General features: G+C 40.6%; 2 protein-coding genes across 2 annotated transcripts in view; one reads left to right on the top strand and one right to left on the bottom strand.

Annotated features, from left to right (window-relative positions):
* Nucleotides 1-1850: 1850 nt before the first annotated feature.
* On the bottom strand, nt 1851-5759 carry LOC124281887 (nurim-like). Its single transcript, XM_046717901.1, has 4 exons — nt 5500-5759; nt 4706-4872; nt 2719-2889; nt 1851-2272 (listed from the first exon to the last, which is right to left on the bottom strand). The coding sequence occupies exons 1-4, from the start codon at nt 5615-5617 to the stop codon at nt 1937-1939; spliced, it is 792 nt and encodes a 263-aa protein (XP_046573857.1). The 5' UTR covers nt 5618-5759; the 3' UTR covers nt 1851-1936.
* A 5563-nt stretch (nt 5760-11322) lies between these two features.
* The window catches only part of LOC124281812 (transient receptor potential cation channel subfamily A member 1 homolog), a 36130-nt gene continuing 31754 nt past the window's right edge, over nt 11323-15698 (top strand). The window contains exon 1 of the mRNA XM_046717805.1: nt 11323-11542. The gene's annotated coding sequence lies outside the window, so the exon portion shown is untranslated. The remainder of the gene's footprint in view (nt 11543-15698) is intronic.

Raw genomic sequence — 15698 nt, 5'->3', positions numbered from 1 at the left:
TTTCTGGTCATACTATATTGGTGTCGTTTTGATAAAATACACAGAACTTAATTAAGCACCCCTTGTATTTTTGCAATGATAGGTTTTGAACACGTACATAAAACTTCTCGTGGTGACCACAATGGAAAAACTCAGTATTTTTCCCAAATGAGCAATTATCATCATAAAATCAACATGGACTCAAATCATTTTGTCGTTATAAATGAGTCAAAGGATGATACTGGTCAGAAAAACTCATTTTCATACAAAACCATGTATGTACAGGTATGGCTGTGGAATGTTAAATGTTGAATTTATTGGTGAATGTGAACATTCAAAATATCAATACCGAAAGTAACCTCCTTGTTACTGTATGACAGCCAGCACTCTCCTCCTCATACCTACTGTCAGCTTCCTGATCCTCTGAAGGGCCAGTCTACACCATTCCTCGGTAAAGCAGTTTCCAATTGGGCCAGGTTCCAAACAGGAGCATCACTTTGTTGCACACGACATCCAATCATGTCCCATGCTCCAAAGGGTTAAGATCGGGGCTCATTCATATGTGAGATAAGTCAGGAGGTGCTTAACTAAGTTCCTTGTGGTATACATTAATTTCAATATTGAATAGGTAGGACATTTAAAAACTATAATGGAAAACTGTTAAAATGTTAAGGTTTCAGCTACAAATGTTCATAGCATAACTTGATGAGTGTGAGTGAGTGAGTGAGTGAGTGAGTGAGTTTAGTTTTAAGCAGCACTCAGCAATATTCCAGCTATATAGCAGCAGTCTGTAAATAATCGAGTCTGGACCAGACAATCCAGTGATGAACAGCATGAGCATCGATCTGCGCAATTGGAACTGATGACATGTGTCAACCAAGTCGGCGAGCCTGACCACCGGATCCCGTTAGTCACCTCTTACAACAAGCATAGTCGCCTTTTGTGGCAAGCATGGGTTGCTGAAGACCTATTCCACCCCGGATCTTCACGGGTCAGCATAACTTGATGACAAAATGGGGTAGAAAATAACCCAGAAAATAAACAAATAATTTAGGACAAATTATCGATACACCTATAAAAATGTTCAAATGTAGAAAGGATACCTTTGACACAAACTGACACTCATTCGTTTTAGCAGTTTGGTACTTATTCCTATGCTTGGCAGATGAAACCAACGTCTCAACAATGAACTGGGACGGGTGAAAAGCTCCTGTAATGCCTACAAGATCTGACTATGTTGATTCACTAGACGCTAATGAAAGCAAACAACAATCTACTTGTTTGTCTTTGTCATCAGAGCAGAAGGTATTGACAGTCAGGTGTAAAAACATGCATTTTTTCAGGCTATTTTTGTGTATCTTTGACGGATTTTGATTTTGCACCAGCAAAGGTCCTCCTGGTGTGGTTGGCTACTAAAATGATTATATTTCCCACAAGCTACACTTGTGTACCAAATTTTACGTGTAAATTTCAAATAATTTGTGTGTAACAAAATATGTACCAGACCAGGGATGCACCTTAGTCTGGATCATTTACAAGCCAACAAAACATATCAATACAACCCAATATGTCACACATTGCCTAAACCATATTACTTTCCCTTCTGCTCAGCCCTTACAGAAATATGCTATCACCCTAAATGAAGCAATTCTGGAACTTTCACAAAATCAGGCTCTGAATCTCCAGCACCTCTTTGACTGACTGAGTATGGGTTTACAATGCTTCTAGCAGTATTCAAGCAATATCACGGCAGGGGGACACTAGAAATGGGCTTCACACATTGTACCCACGTGGGGACTTGAACCCGGGTCTGACGAGTGAACGCTTTAACCATTAGCCTACCCCACCGCCCCCACATCTCTTTAACACTAGACAAACTGTTTGGGTTGGGTGGCAGTGAGAATTATTACCAACAAGCACAAGAAACAATTTCAATGATGTCATTTTCATCTTGATCCTACTCAGAATACTCCACTTCACAGCCAGAGTCTGCACTGTCAAGCCTGCGTCCACCGGACACCTGGTGTCTGGTGTGGAACACAACCTCCTCCCTGGCCTCCAGTAACCAGTGACTGACATGCCGGTACTGTCTGGTGGTCATCCTGTAGCCACTCCACAGGAACCACGTCAACAGATAGCTAAGGACCAGTCGGTCCAAGGTCATCTGGGGGTGGACCCACAGAGCCAGCACCAACAGGACCGGGCCGGGATGTCGCACACTTCGGTAACATCTCTGTAACATCTTGGGTAGATATTGCAAAGGTGGGCCAAGTTCCATGTGGTAATTGTAGATCTGGGAAATAAGAGTCGATGAATTAATGGCATGTTAGCGATCTGTCGAGGTCCCCGTTAGAATTGGTCTTCAGTAACCCATGCTTGACGTAAGAGGTGACTAAAGGGATTGGGTGTTCAGGCTTGCTGACTTGGCTGACACATGTCATTGTATTCCAGTTGCGTAGATCGATGGTCATATTGTTGATCACTGGATTGTCTGGTCCAAACTTGATTATTTACAGAATTGGGATACGATGACATGTGTCACCCTAGTCAGCGAGCCTGACGACCAGATCCCACTTGTCACCTTTTACGACAAGCATGGGTTGCTGAAGACCAAATCTATCCCGGATCTTCACGAGATACAGTCAGCAATATAAATAACATGCCTTTCAGACGTTTCCCACTGTTCATTCAAGGGTAGTCCGATCTGTAAGCAATGTCTTATTAAATAAGTGTACACACCTGCTTGAGTCCTATCATCTCTAGTGGCTCCATGGTGAGGGCGTCCAGAAACATGATGGTCCAGGCGAACACATGGAGAAGTAAGAAGAAGAGCCAGAGGAAGAACCTTTCACTTGTGTCAAAGTACCACAGGTATGGGTTCGTGATGGGCTCCCACAGGTACATCACAGTCTGAAGACAAACACACATATGTCAGGTTCAACTATGTTTTCATGCACAAGCTAATATCCATAACATTAGATCGTTAATTGAGATACTGGTCAGTGGGAAGATCTAACTTAACTTCCACAGAAAGTTATGACTTTTACAGGTGACTTTTACATTTCAACATATACAAGGGAAACAGACTCTTATCAAAAGCTCAAAAATTCAGTTTGGTCAAGTAACTGCAGCTAATTATAGTTTAATTATGATGATGATAATAATAATAGTGTACATTTCTATGGACATTATGAAAACAGGTAATCTATTAAAAAATAAAATGGTTCTGGGAGTCAAATTCGGGATAGTAGACTAAAATATTTCACACAGACTGTGAGTGAGTGAGTCTGGTTTTATGCTGCTTTTAGCAATATTTCAGCTATATCACGACAGGGAACAGCAGAAATGGGCTTCACACATTGTACCCCATTCCAATAAATCTCCACTATACCCTGGATGCATCTACGGCTGATGATTTTATTACCTCCCTTGGTTGGATTTTTATCCAATCAGTAGCCTACGCTAGAAAATTGAACGTACCAATCACAACTCACTTTCGCTTTTTAAATTATCTAAACGATTAAACTTGGCAACACAATAATATATTGTTGCAGAGGTACTCTGAAAGAGATAGAAGGAGTTCTTGCATATATATTTTTCAGATTTCAGACCTGTCAATTTGTCTGTTTTCTCCCCAATCTGAGTCGCACTGCGAACAAACTTTCGCGGCTGCAACCACTATCTTTTTTGACACTGGGAAACTCGGTTGTTAACGGTGGCTTATCTGATTGGCTAGCCGTAGATGCATCCAGGGTATAGTGGAGATTTATCGGAACGTTTACCCTGGGGGATTATCGAGGATGATTGTACCCATTTTTGTGGGGAATTGAACCTGGGTCTTCGTCGTGGCAAACAAACGCTTTAACCACTAGGCTACCCAACTGCCTCACACACAGTCTGAACACAAAGGACAAATTTGTATATTCATTTATAAGTACTGTGACACGTAATTAATACAAGGTACAAATGTAGTCAAATACAGTAACCTGATATTTGTTTTGGCAATGCAACCTAATCAGGAAACTGACAATTAGTGCACTAAGGTTCCTTAGTGGATAAACCACAGCATGTGATGTATAGAATGAAATAGTGTGATATGTAATAAAGTGACAATTATTGTTGAAAGTTATTATCCCCCTCAACGCGTTTTGCTGGGGGGTATTAAAATGGACTCTGTCCGTGTGTCCGTGCGTCTGTCAGTGCCCATTTGTCTTTTCCGGAGCAGAACTCTAAAACCGTTCAATGTTTCTTCACCAAACTTGGCACATACATGGATCTGGTGGTGTACTGGTGCCTTTTGGTAGTTTTGGAATTCTGAATTAAATATTTTTGGCGTTTCCATGGCAACAAGTTCGACTTTGACTGAAATTGGTGATAGTGCTCCTTTCTGGAGCAGAACTTTCAAAACCTTTCAATACTCTCCTTCCACTTTTCTATATACACACCTAAATATTTGACATAATCATAACTCGTAGACATAATCATGAAGAGTATTTTGCCATTGCGGGGGATATTGATGACTTTGTCTTCTTGTATTCAAATTGTTTTGACTCTAATAAATTCCATGTATTTTGCTGTCATAAAGGCACATGTCCATTGGTCCATGTGGTTGGAAAATATCAGTACTCAGGTAACCTGTTCCAGCACAAATACAAGTAAGTGGGTGTGTCATTGAACCTCTAAAATTACTGAACACACATCACACACCTTGGCATGTACAACTTACCATGAGAGTAAAGGATGTGACTGCCACATGGATGAGTCTCTCCACCACTGTGATGCCACAGTATTCAAGGAACCTCTTGAATCTGTCTGTTGACATGACCTTATGTTGAAGAATGAAAAGAACAACAAGGCAGAGGTCAAGGAGACAGAGGCTGATAACTGGAGCATCTGAAAAAGAGAGAATGAGAGGTGGAGTTGGCCAGTGACATAAATATTCTAAGTGGAATGTTATCATGGTTATGGCAAAAAAGTCACCATTATGACTTCCTAGGTTGGTATACACTCTTATCTTCAATCATATCAATGCATTTATCAGCAAGAAACATGGAAAAACCTGGGCCCACTTGCACAAAGCAACCTCAAAACTAAGATGGTTTCGAAACTCCCTAGTCGAGAGCTGTGATGCAGTCACAGACAGCTGCAGCTTTCGGCTAGTAAGTAGATTATCTACCATACTCTAATATAAAATCAAAACTTTCGTAGCACTATGATTGCTTGTGCAAATGGGCCTTGGTGGTTTGAAATAATAACAACAGCAACAATAACAATAGTTCATAAACTCGTATTCCATCCAAGGCCTACATCGAGCACACCTAAAACGGTATAACCCGTATAGAGCACACCTTGCAACGTCGTCTAGTTATATGCTGGACTACAATAACAACAGCAAATATAACTCAGGGGATGATAAATTAGGTCGGTGGTTCGATCACAAGCGGGGTCATATAAAAGACAAAAAAAATAGCAATGGGGGCGAAAGGCGTGTAAAATTGTCATCTGTATAAGATATCGTACCTGGATTTGATTGGAGAACATTTTGACTTGAGACAAACGCAACGAACGTTGTAAGACAGCTGAATAACATAGAACATGTTATTAGAGGAAGTATGATATGGGCGACCAAAGTCTCCATTGCAAACCCTGTAAGAAATAAAAGATGCTAGTGACAGCAAAACCGATAATACAATATAATCAGCCGGTGCTGAGCTGATTGTTTGTCAGACAAGACAGTTTGGAGTTCGCTCCAAGTTTTGTGGGCCCCCTAGCACGACGTTGAGAAATGTTAACGGTGCCTCCTTTGCATATGTGTGTTTTGCTTTAGAAATTGACTATGATAAAAGCACTTAATTATCTTTATTATAGTCGAGAATGCTTCCACCAAGAATATCAACCGCAAATACACAGCACGTTTGTGTGAGCTGTAAGGGGTTGAACAAGGGACGTAACTCTGTCGAATTCAAAGATTTTGCAGTACAAAGACTGAGGAAGATATTTCAAAGTTCGAAACCAAGAAATATCAGAATTTGTTATTACCTTATAATCATTTCTCTTTTGATTAAACATTTGCTGAAATGTTTTATTCATTCTTCATTCTGAAACGATTTCTGTGAAAGTGCCAAATCGGAAATGGAGGAGATGGTACAAGGTTTACACGAAATGCAAATATAACTACTATTTTCGCCTCTTAGTAGAATATATAGAGAAACCGAACAGGGAATATACTCAGTTCAAATATACTATTCACACTTTGCTAAGGATCAAACCATTGATTCAACAGAAAACTATGATGTGGGGTCTAATTTGGTTTAAATATCTAAGCTTATTGTAAGCATGGATCCTAGGTTTCAGTATATCACCGAGTTTAGTTTTACGCCTTTTTAGCAATATTCCAGCAATATCACGGTGGAGGACACCAGAAATGGGCTTCACACATTGTACCCATGTGAGGAATCGAACCCGCCTCTTCGGCGTGACGAGCGAACGCTTTAACCACTAGGCTACCCCGCCGCCCCGAGTAACATAGAACATAGTAATCCCAAATATAACATATGTTAACATAGAACATGTTATTAGAGGAAGTATGATATGGGCCACCAGAGTGCTCATTGCAAACCTTTTCAGTCTGTTTAGTTTGCTTGATAACGGTGTTAGAACCTACACCGAAACGTCGCTCTCACTGTAAAAAAGAAGTTGTTCATCCATATATTGTTATCCTTCCTTACTGCTCCAACTACTAAAAGCCTCTCAAAGAAGTTACGATGTCATCGTTGAAGGGAACAGGCAAGCTACGTTGGTCCATTGGTTTCTGATATTGCTGACTGCGATATAAAAACTAGTCAGTACTGCCAGCAAGCACATAAACCAGTGATATCCATTATTACCATCTCCCTTTCCATTTTCGTTTTCATTAGTATTGTATTAGTTAAGCACGCTGAGTGAGTGGGCAAATATGGACATTTTTTACACTAGCTTAGGGCTTTCCATCTTCATTCAACTCGCACATTTTGCGTTGTCCCATCTACATCGAGGCACCACACACGAGCTTCACAGATTTTATCCATGTGGAGAATCTATAGCTCAGGGCTCGGCGTGACGATCCAGCGTTTTCACCGACATAATTTACCCCACTTCGATTTTGTTTTTATGTAGCCATGGAGAAGAATAGTTAAAAATACATCATCAATCTGAATTAATGATAAAGTATCTCGGAGAATCTCGAACACAGCGGTGAGCCACGGTCCGAATTCAAGTAATGTTGATCAAAATATCCGTTCTGTAGAGAAATATCCATTTTATAATCCATATGTTACCATGTTTATGTATCAAATATGGACAGCTCGGCTTGAATCATTTGTTATTGATGTAACGTACAGCAGTAATGTTCTCTGTCTGTATTGTTATTGATGTAACGTACAGCAGTAATGTTCTCTATCTGTATTGTTATTGATGTAACGTACAGCAGTAATGTTCTCTATCTGTATTGTTATTGATGTAACGTACAGCAGTAATGTTCTCTGTCTGTATTGTTATTGATGTAACGTACAGCAGTTCTCTGTCTGTAATGTTCTCTGTCTGTATTGTTATTGATGTAACGTACAGCAGTAATGTTCTCTATCTGTATTGTTATTGATGTAACGTACAGCAGTAATGTTCTCTGTCTGTATTGTTATTGATGTAACGTACAGCAGTAATGTTCTCTATCTGTATTGTTATTGATGTAACGTACACCAGTAATGTTCTCTATCTGTATTGTTATTGATGTAACGTACAGCAGTAATGTTCTCTGTCTGTATTGTTATTGATGTAACGTACAGCAGTAATGTTCTCTGTCTGTATTGTTATTGATGTAACGTACAGCAGTAATGTTCTCTATCTGTATTGTTATTGATGTAACGTACACCAGCATTGTAATGTTACTCTCTGTCTGTATTGTTATTGATGTAACGTACACCAGTAATGTTCTCTGTCTGTATTGTTATTGATGTAACGTACAGCAGTAATGTTCTCTATCTGTATTGTTATTGATGTAACGTACAGCAGTAATGTTCTCTGTCTGTATTGTTATTGATGTAACGTAATGTTCAGCAGTAATGTTCTCTATCTGTATTGTTATTGATGTAACGTACAGCAGTAATGTTCTCTATCTGTATTGTTATTGATGTAACGTACAGCAGTAATGTTCTCTCTATTGTCTGTATTGTTATTGATGTAACGTACAGCAGTAATGTTCTCTATCTGTATTGTTATTGATGTAACGTACAGCAGTAATGTTCTCTATCTGTATTGTTATTGATGTAACGTACAGCAGTAATGTTCTCTATCTGTATTGTTATTGATGTAACGTACAGCAGTAATGTTCTCTATCTGTATTGTTATTGATGTAACGTACAGCAGTAATGTTCTCTATCTGTATTGTTATTGATGTAACGTACAGCAGTAATGTTCTCTATCTGTATTGTTATTGATGTAACGTACAGCAGTAATGTTCTCTATCTGTATTGTTATTGATGTAACGTACAGCAGTAATGTTCTCTATCTGTATTGTTATTGATGTAACGTACAGCAGTAATGTTCTCTATCTGTATTGTTATTGATGTAACGTACAGCAGTAATGTTCTCTATCTGTATTGTTATTGATGTAACGTACAGCAGTAATGTTCTCTATCTGTATTGTTATTGATGTAACGTACAGCAGTAATGTTCTCTGTCTGTATTGTTATTGATGTAACGTACAGCAGTAATGTTCTCTATCTGTATTGTTATTGATGTAACGTACAGCAGTAATGTTCTCTATCTGTATTGTTATTGATGTAACGTACAGCAGTAATGTTCTCTATCTGTATTGTTATTGATGTAACGTACAGCAGTAATGTTCTCTATCTGTATTGTTATTGATGTAACGTACACAGCAGTAATGTTCTCTATCTGTATTGTTATTGATGTAACGTACAGCAGTAATGTTCTCTATCTGTATTGTTATTGATGTAACGTACAGCAGTAATGTTCTCTATCTGTATTGTTATTGATGTTAACGTACAGCAGTAATGTTCTCTATCTGTATTGTTATTGATGTAACGTACAGCAGTAATGTTCTCTATCTGTATTGTTATTGATGTAACGAACAGCAGTAATGTTCTCTGTCTGTATTGTTATTGATGTAACGTACAGCAGTAATGTTCTCTATCTGTATTGTTATTGATGTAACGTACAGCAGTAATGTTCTCTATCTGTATTGTTATTGATGTAACGTACAGCAGTAATGTTCTCTATCTGTATTGTTATTGATGTAACGAACAGCAGTAATGTTCTCTATCTGTATTGTTATTGATGTAACGTACACCAGTAATGTTCTCTATCTGTATTGATGACTTGTTCAGTTATGATACCATGATGCTCCTCAAATATGACTGGCAATTGTTACATAAACAACACACACGAAAGTAAACACATTGTTAACGTACTCTGCCATTTCTACAGGCTGAAATATATACTTGAGCATTTTAATATTGTAACCTTCATAATACATGAAGGAAAACCATGTTCTATCGATAACACCGTATCTACACCAAAACGTCACATTCACTGCAATAAAGAAGTTGACTTGTTCTTTACAACTTCTAGAAATGTCTCTCAAACAAATTCATAATACACGTTCATTGGCGGAGCCAAGCTTCCGGGGTCTGAATAGCCTGAATACCCGATCCAAAGTCGCCCCATACGACAAGCAATCTTGCCGAAACAGTTCTAACCCAGATCTTCACTGGTTTAGTACATGGGTTACACATTCTCGTGATGTTGTTCATCTTCCAGTTCTATGTTTAACAAAGCCCCACAAACTCATTAAAGAACAGGAAATGAATTGAAACATACTGCTTATTTTCTTGAAATGTTAAGATCGACATCTTGAAATTTCAATAACTCTATCTACCAGCTACCAGGGTCTATCTGCAGTGAAAATCACTAATGGATTGTGTGTCTTGATTTAATGACTGCTAAAGCGAATTTAGATTTCCCAAGAGGCCGTGATTGACAGATGTCTGGCCTCACTGTATGTTTCACACTACCGATGTATACTGACGATGATTACGTTAAGTTATTTTACACAGAGTTGACACATTATTGTTATTACAATGAAGTCGTTGAAGGACATCGATAAGCTTCCTCTACCCGCTCAGCGTGAGGTACCGTTATCAATGTATAGATGACTATAATTACGAACAAGAACCGATCCCAGCAACCCTTGCTGCACTGTGCTCATTGAATGATCTTAGCACTAAGGTAATTGTAAGTTCATGATAAAGCATGGTAGTTACAATGATAGAACGAGTGAGTGAGTTTTGTTTTACGCCGCACTCAGCAATATTCCAGCTATATGGCGGCGGTCTGTAAATAATCGAGTCTGGACCAGACAATCCAGTGATCACCAGCATGAGCATCGATCTACGCAAAAAATGATTTCTTGTTCATCATAGTACAGGAGTACATATATAAGGAAAATCACAAAATAATGACACAACACGTATTTTTTCTCCTACATGGCCCGTAACGTTTGGTAACAAATTTAAGGAATTAAAGAGCTGATACCGCTATTGTTTGTAGAAGTGAGTGAGTGAGTGAGTTTTACGCCGCTTTTAACAACATTCCAGCAATATCACGGCAGGGGACACTAGAAATGGGCTTCACACTTTGTGCCCATGTGGGGAATCGAACCCGTCTTCGGCGTGACGAGCGAACACTTTAACCACTAGGCTACCCGCCGCACTGATCTGCAACTTCTAAACAATAATAGCTGTGAGAGTGAACATCCCATTTTACCTGATCAAGGATGAGCTGGACTTTAATCGTGATTACTAAACGCATTATGATATAGTCGGAATTAGTGTAATAGAAAATAGTACAAAGGACTACTTTTATCAGAGATTCCATATTATTAGAAGAAAATACATGTTTCCAGAATTATGGGTTTGTTCAGAGGAAGTCATACAAGTACTACTCTTATTCTACTTCTGAAGACGAAGTTCGAGTTTGTTTTGTTTGGTAACTAGGCGACATTTGAAACACACATGAACGATCCACTGGGAAATATATAGTTTACCTTTGTTTACATATGTGTTATTTTACCAATGGAACTGTAGTCTGATCTTTCCGAACAAAACATACCTAGATCAATGTACTATTGTGTGACATACGACCATCAGACAGTCCCCTCTAAATGCATGCATTGTGTCGAACATTGGCGTTCAGGAGCGTCACTGTTATACTGAAATACACGGTTGAATGACTACCACAATACAAGTTGGTTTCCGTCAGACACATCAAAGGTGAAGGTCGTTTACCTATTGATCGACCTTACTATTACTAACCAATATTCACGCAGTGACCAAATATGATGATATCGAGAGCGGGATCTCATGTTTCGACTGCCGTGTAGCGCGATGTAAGTTTATCTCCGTTATAGCGAGGTTGGTTATTTCAACTCTGAATGGATATATGACAGGATTTCATAAACCACTACCTGCAGTGTAGGTGTACACCTTATTAGTCAAGGCCACAATCAAGGTAAGTCGCACTGCTTGTATATACCTCTATTGTGATGTGTTCTTGAGGCGCCAACATAACACGAAGTGCGGCTTTGTTGACATTCATTTCGAAACTGTGTGAACTTCAAACCCGATCAGGCTTTATGTCACTTTTCCTTTGAAGGTTTATACATTCTTATATATATTCTTTTTTTGCGTTGACTTTGGTTTTCAAAAAGAATACTTAGTTATAGTTATAAGAAACCATTCTCCACTGGCGTTCTTTCCTGCTTTCTCTGAATCAGCTCCAAATTTCATTTACACGAGGTTCTTGTAAAGAAAGTATCTGTCTAGACCTTAATGTAGTTATGCTCCTGTCTTGTATAGGGGCGGTGGGGTAGCCTAGTGGTTAAAGCGTTCGCTCGTCACGCCAAACACCCGGGTTCGATTCCCCACATGGGTACAATGTGTGAATTCCATTTCTGGTGTCCCCCGCAGTGATGTTGCTGGAATAATGCTAAAATCGGCGTAAAACTTAACTCACTCATTCACTTGTATCATGTCCTGTGTAAGTATTTATGTGCACTACACCACCCACTGTATGATCAAATTTACACGCAGTTATCGGTATTGTGTCAGTCAGGATACTTAGGAAGTAACGTACATCCGTCTTGTCTGTGTGGGGCGGTGGGGTAGCCTAATGGTTAACGTGTTCGCTCGTCACGCCGATTCCCCTATGGATACAATGTGTGAAACCCGTTTCTGTTTTCCCCCGCCGTGATGTTGCTGGAACATTGCTAAACGCGGCGTAAAAGCTTACTCATTCACTCCTTGTCTGTATGTTATACTGTGTCAAAGCCATGGGCTACGTGGGTCAAGCAATGGGACAAAGCTTTTTTGATTATAGTAATATATAACGGTCAACTACAGTTATAACGAACTCAAACTGACAACTAATTTTGTTTTCATTAAATCGTTAAAACCGCAATTCATTGTACGCATTTTGTCTTAATATAGTGCCTGGGACTGTACAGTTCGTTACAACCGTCACTTCGTTTTAAAGCAGTTAACTGTGCAGTTTTGGAGTAGTTCAATACCGAGAGCATTTTCTGGTGATTCGGAGGTGTCATCTTTACTGAGTGAGTGAGTGAATTTATAGTTTTACGCCGCACTCAGCAATATTCCAGCTATATGGCGGTGGTCTGTGAATAATCGAGTCTGGACCAGACAATCCAGTGATAGACAGCACGAGCATCGATCTACGCAATTGGGATACGATGACATGTGTCAACCAGCCAGTCTGACCACCCGATCCCGTTAGCCGGCTGTTACGACAAGCATGGGTTACTGAAGTCCAATTCTAACCCGGATCTTCACGGGTCTCAAGTTTACTGATTCTGTAAGATCCTAAGAGAAAGTCAATTTCCTTGCTATTTGCAAAGTACTTGTAAGATATCAATCATGTCATGCAAAAGTTGTTAATGGGATCTGACCTGATTTAAGTGTGTGGCGAAACTATGCTGCATATACTCTGTGATGTAGACATAGTGAGGTGATACCCTGGGTGTATGTGGTGTGTCCATAACCTGTGGCTTGGTATCCTCGTATCCTTGGTGATAAACATCGAGCCGGATCCTAGGTTGACGAAGTGGACTCTAAAATATTTATATTCTGACAAATGAATGGCAAAATCTTATCTTTGTTTGTGTTTGGGATTAAGAGAGTGAAGTAAAATGGCAAAGTAAACTCTAAATATTCATGTTCTAGCTATTGAACGATAAGGGCTAATCATCTTTCTTTTGTTTGGGAGTATATAAGCTAAGTGGTGTGACAAAGTATTACCAATGCCATGACAATTGAATGATGAAGGGCTATCTTTTATTTGTGTTAGAAAACACGCATTAGTGAATTAAATTTTATGGGGAAAGAAAGATAGAGAGGGACCGAGAGAAGGAGGAATAAAGAGCCGTGAAAAGCAATACCATCGTTGAGAAATACAAGAGAAAGACTATCGATATGGATAGGGAGAACAGGGAATATCTGGGACGGGAAACTAGCAATACGGGGATCAGTTAAAAGTATAGGGAGAAAGAGAGCAGATGGAAAAGTGACAGACGAAATAGAGATACATGGAGAGATAAATGGGGTTGTTTGTTGTTTTCTGCCGCACTCATTCACTTCACTTCTATGTTGACTGTCAGCATGGGTATTTTGGATCAGGTCAACGTCTTGTAGCTGGAACATCGGATGTTGCGGTGTTAAACACTAAGTAAACTTATAGGTCACTAACCAAACACTGACCACTCTACGTGTCATTTATCTCAGATAAAAGCGATCGTCGCTTGCTACAATTGGTTTACTTGCAAAACGTATTTACGCTGCCTCTTGTGCGTTTATTTAAACATTCACAGGCGAGTTTGCGTGATGGTATACACACGTGTAGTTCTGTTTGGCGTAACTCATGTATTAGTAATGCATGCCAGTGGGGCTAAGCAGGTGCTGTTATGTGTCTGTCCAAACATCTTCAGTGTTGCAGCCACCAGCATAGATGGTAATCGATCTCGCTGAACCGTGGCAATTAGTCCTGCCTGTGGGCAGTGGGGCAGTGGGCAGTGTCATGTTGGTTGCAGGTAACTGAGTGTACGGTGTGTGATGTGTGATGTTGGTTGCTGGTAACTGAGCGTGGGGGGTGTGATGTTGGTCGCAGGTAACTGAGTGTACGGTGTGTGATGTGTGATGTTGGTTGCTGGTAACTGAGCGTGGGGTGTGTGATGTGTGATGTTGGTTGCTGGTAACTGAGCGTGGGGTGTGTGATGTGTGATGTTGGTTGCAGGTAACTGAGTGTGGGATGTGTGATGTTGGTTGGAGGTTACTGAGTGTGGAGTGTGTGATGTTGGTTGCAGGTTACCGAGCGTGGGGTTTGTGATGTTGGTTGCAGGTTACTGAGCGTGGGGTGTGTGATGTTGGTTGCAGGTTACTGAGCGTGGGGTGTGTAAATTGTGATGTTGGTTGCAGGTAACTGAGCGTGGGGTGTGTAATGTGTGATGTTGGTTGCAGGTAACTGAGCGTGGGGTGTGTAATGTGTGATGTTGGTTGCAGGTTACTGACCGTGGGGTGTGTAATGTGTGATGTTGGTTGCAGGTTACTGAGTGTGGGGTGTCTGATGTGGTATGTTGGTTGCAGGTTACTGAGTGTGGGGTGTCTGATGTGGTATGTTGGTTGCAGGTTACTGAGTGTGGGGTGTGTGCTGTCGTATGTTGGTTGCCAGTTACTGAACCTGGGGTGTGTGCTGTGGTATGTTGGTTGCAGGTAACTGAGCGTAGGGTGTGTCTTGTGGTATGTTGGTTGGAAGTTACTGAGTGTGGGGTGTGTGCTGTGGTATGTTGGTTGCAAGTTACTAAGCGTAGGGTGTGTGATGTGTGATGTTGGTTGCAGGTTTCTGAGTGTGGGGTGTGTGCTGTGGTATGTTGGTTGCAAGTTACTGAGTGTGGGGTATGTGCTGTGGTATGTTGGTTGCAGGTAACTAAGCGTAGGGTGTGTGATGTTAGATGTTGGGTGCAAGTGACTAAGTGTGGGGTGTGTGCTGTGGTATGTTGGTTGCAGGTTACTGAGCGTTTGGTGTGTAAAGTGCGATGTTGGATGCAGGTTACTGAGCGTGGGGTGTGTGCTGTGGTATGTTGGTTTCAGGTAACTGAGAGTAGGGTGTGTGATGCGTGATGTGTGATGCTGGTTGCAAGTTACTGAGCGTGGGATGTGTGATGTTGGTTGCAGGTTACTGAGCGTGGGGTGTGTGATGTTGGTTGGAGGTAACTGAGCGTGGGGTGTGTAAATTGTGATGTTGGTTGCAGGTAACTGAGCGTGGGGTGTGTAATGTGTGATGTTGGTTGCAGGTAACTGAGCGTGGGGTGTGTAATGTGTGATGTTGGTTGCAGGTTACTGACCGTGGGGTGTGTAATGTGTGATGTTGGTTGCAGGTTACTGAGTGTGGGGTGTCTGATGTGGTATGTTGGTTGCAGGTTACTGAGTGTGGGGTGTGTGCTGTCGTATGTTGGTTGCCAGTTACTGAACCTGGGGTGTGTGCTGTGGTATGTTGGTTGCAGGTAACTGAGCGTAGGGGGGTGTGTCTTGTGGTATGTTGGTTGGAAGTTACTGAGTGTGGGGGGTGTGTGCTGTGGTATGTTGGTTGCAGGTTAC

The sequence above is a fragment of the Haliotis rubra genome, unplaced genomic scaffold, assembly GCF_003918875.1.
Source record: "Haliotis rubra isolate DU_JTF1 unplaced genomic scaffold, ASM391887v1 Scf29, whole genome shotgun sequence".
Classification (NCBI taxonomy): Eukaryota; Metazoa; Mollusca; class Gastropoda; order Lepetellida; family Haliotidae; genus Haliotis; species Haliotis rubra.
This window is presented reverse-complemented; position numbering and strand designations above follow the sequence as displayed.